At 52.7% G+C, this 1,776-nt stretch overlaps 1 protein-coding gene across 1 annotated transcript; it reads left to right on the top strand.

Annotated features, from left to right (window-relative positions):
• Window positions 1-400: 400 nt before the first annotated feature.
• On the top strand, window positions 401-1,468 carry CHC_T00002364001 (hypothetical protein). The gene has a single exon (XM_005713394.1). The coding sequence runs from the start codon at window positions 401-403 to the stop codon at window positions 1,466-1,468; it is 1,068 nt and encodes a 355-aa protein (XP_005713451.1).
• Window positions 1,469-1,776: the final 308 nt, after the last annotated feature.

Below are 1,776 nucleotides of genomic sequence, written 5' to 3'. Positions count from 1 at the left end.
GTCGTTAGCAGCGTAGAAGTGAGGCGCGTCGCGTGAACGGAAGCGGTCTTCGACGAAGGCGAGATCTAACTCCGGCAACTCGGGTTACCTTTACTCACTTGGGTTGGTAACTGGGCTATGCTCTATAGCTCCGCCGGGGAGAGTACAGTAGCTCCCGGCTCCAGATTCTAGATCTAATTTGTAAATAGAATTAAATAATTAAAATAATCGTGCGCATCGTTGCACACGTGTGTCCTCCAGCCCGGACCACAGTATCCAATTTTTTCCTTTTCTCACTTCCTTTCACCCCCCTACCCGAGACGGGTATTGCACTACAGAAAGCACTTGCAACTTCTCGACAAACTCCGACACAGGCCGTACATTGCAACAAGTTGATCTCATCATATGGGACGAGATCGTCATGTTCCATCGAAATTGCATTGAGACTGTCGATCGCTCCTTTCGCGACTTGATGCAGACCGACCGGTCCTTCGGAGGAAAGTTCATCGTGCTCGCTGGAGACTTTAGACAAATCCTTCCCGTCGTTCCGGGCGGGTCCAGAGCACAAATCCTGAGCGCGTGCGTCAAGGTTTCTCCGCTGTATCGAGAGTGCCGATTCTTGTGCCTTACCGAGAACATGCGATTTGCTGCTCTCCGAGCGGACCCTGCAGCAGATGTGGAGGCTCTCAACTTTCCAGAGTTCCTCCTCAGCGTCGGGGAAAGCAGACTCCAAGGCGAACAGTGCCCGGAATGGATCTCACTACCACAGTCCGTAGCGTTCGAGCACACCATCCGCAATTTATGCGTCAAGGTCTTCCAAGAGATTCGAGACAATCACGCCGACCCTGCCTGGCTCACCAAGCGCGTTATACTCACCACAATGAACAGGCCGCTCGAGGAAGTCAACGAGGTCATCGGAAACATGATTCCGGGACCGTATCGAACGTATTTAAGCGCAGACAAGGTCGAGAACGAAGACACCAACGCGGTGATCTATCCCACAGAAATGCTCAACAACTTGACCGCCGGGTCTGCTCTACCAGACCACAAGCTCAAGCTCAAGAAAGTTTTCATCGTCATGCTTCTGCGCAATCTCGATCCCACTTCCGGTCACGTCAACGGCGCACGATATGGCATCGAGAAAATGACCAACAACCTACTCTTTCTACGCGTTACCACGGGGTCACATGAAGGCAACAGACTCTGCCTTCCACGAATGCCCTGCGGACCAGGCGACGACAACTTTCCCATCCCTGGCTTTACTCGAACGCAGTTCCCCATTCGCACGTGCTTCGCCATTACAACGAACAAAGCCCAAGGCCAGTCCTTCGGTGGCCGCATTGGTCTCGACCTACGAGATCATTGCTTCTCGCACGGTCAACTCTACGTCGCATTATCGAGGACAACTCACCCAAGCAACGTCACTATCCTCACTCGAGAGTTCGATGCAAAAACGCGAAACGTAGTGTACCCCGAGGTCCTTCAGTAGTCATCAAAAAAGTAAACGCCATTCTCTTTACATCTTCCCCTTGCCACTCTTCCGAATTATTGCTCCTCCACGCGGACTTGGCTCGGCACGCGAAGCGCGTACGGAGCCCACCTGTCCCCGCGTATACTAATTTCCGTGTCTGTCTGTCTGTGTGTTGGTGTATGTGTGTCTGTGCGCTCCCCCGCGTGTTGCAATTGGTGCGCTCTGTAGAAGCCGCCGTTGTGATTGGTGCGCCTAATATTTTCAAAATTTTCCGATGTGTCTTTTCGCGGGAAATCAAATTTTGGGCGCACGGGGGCGACACTGCG

This window comes from Chondrus crispus, genomic scaffold (assembly GCF_000350225.1).
Source record: "Chondrus crispus Stackhouse genomic scaffold, scaffold_136, whole genome shotgun sequence".
Lineage (NCBI taxonomy): Eukaryota > Rhodophyta > Florideophyceae > Gigartinales > Gigartinaceae > Chondrus > Chondrus crispus.
Note: the sequence above shows the minus strand (reverse complement) of the source record. Positions and strands in the feature narration are given on the sequence as shown.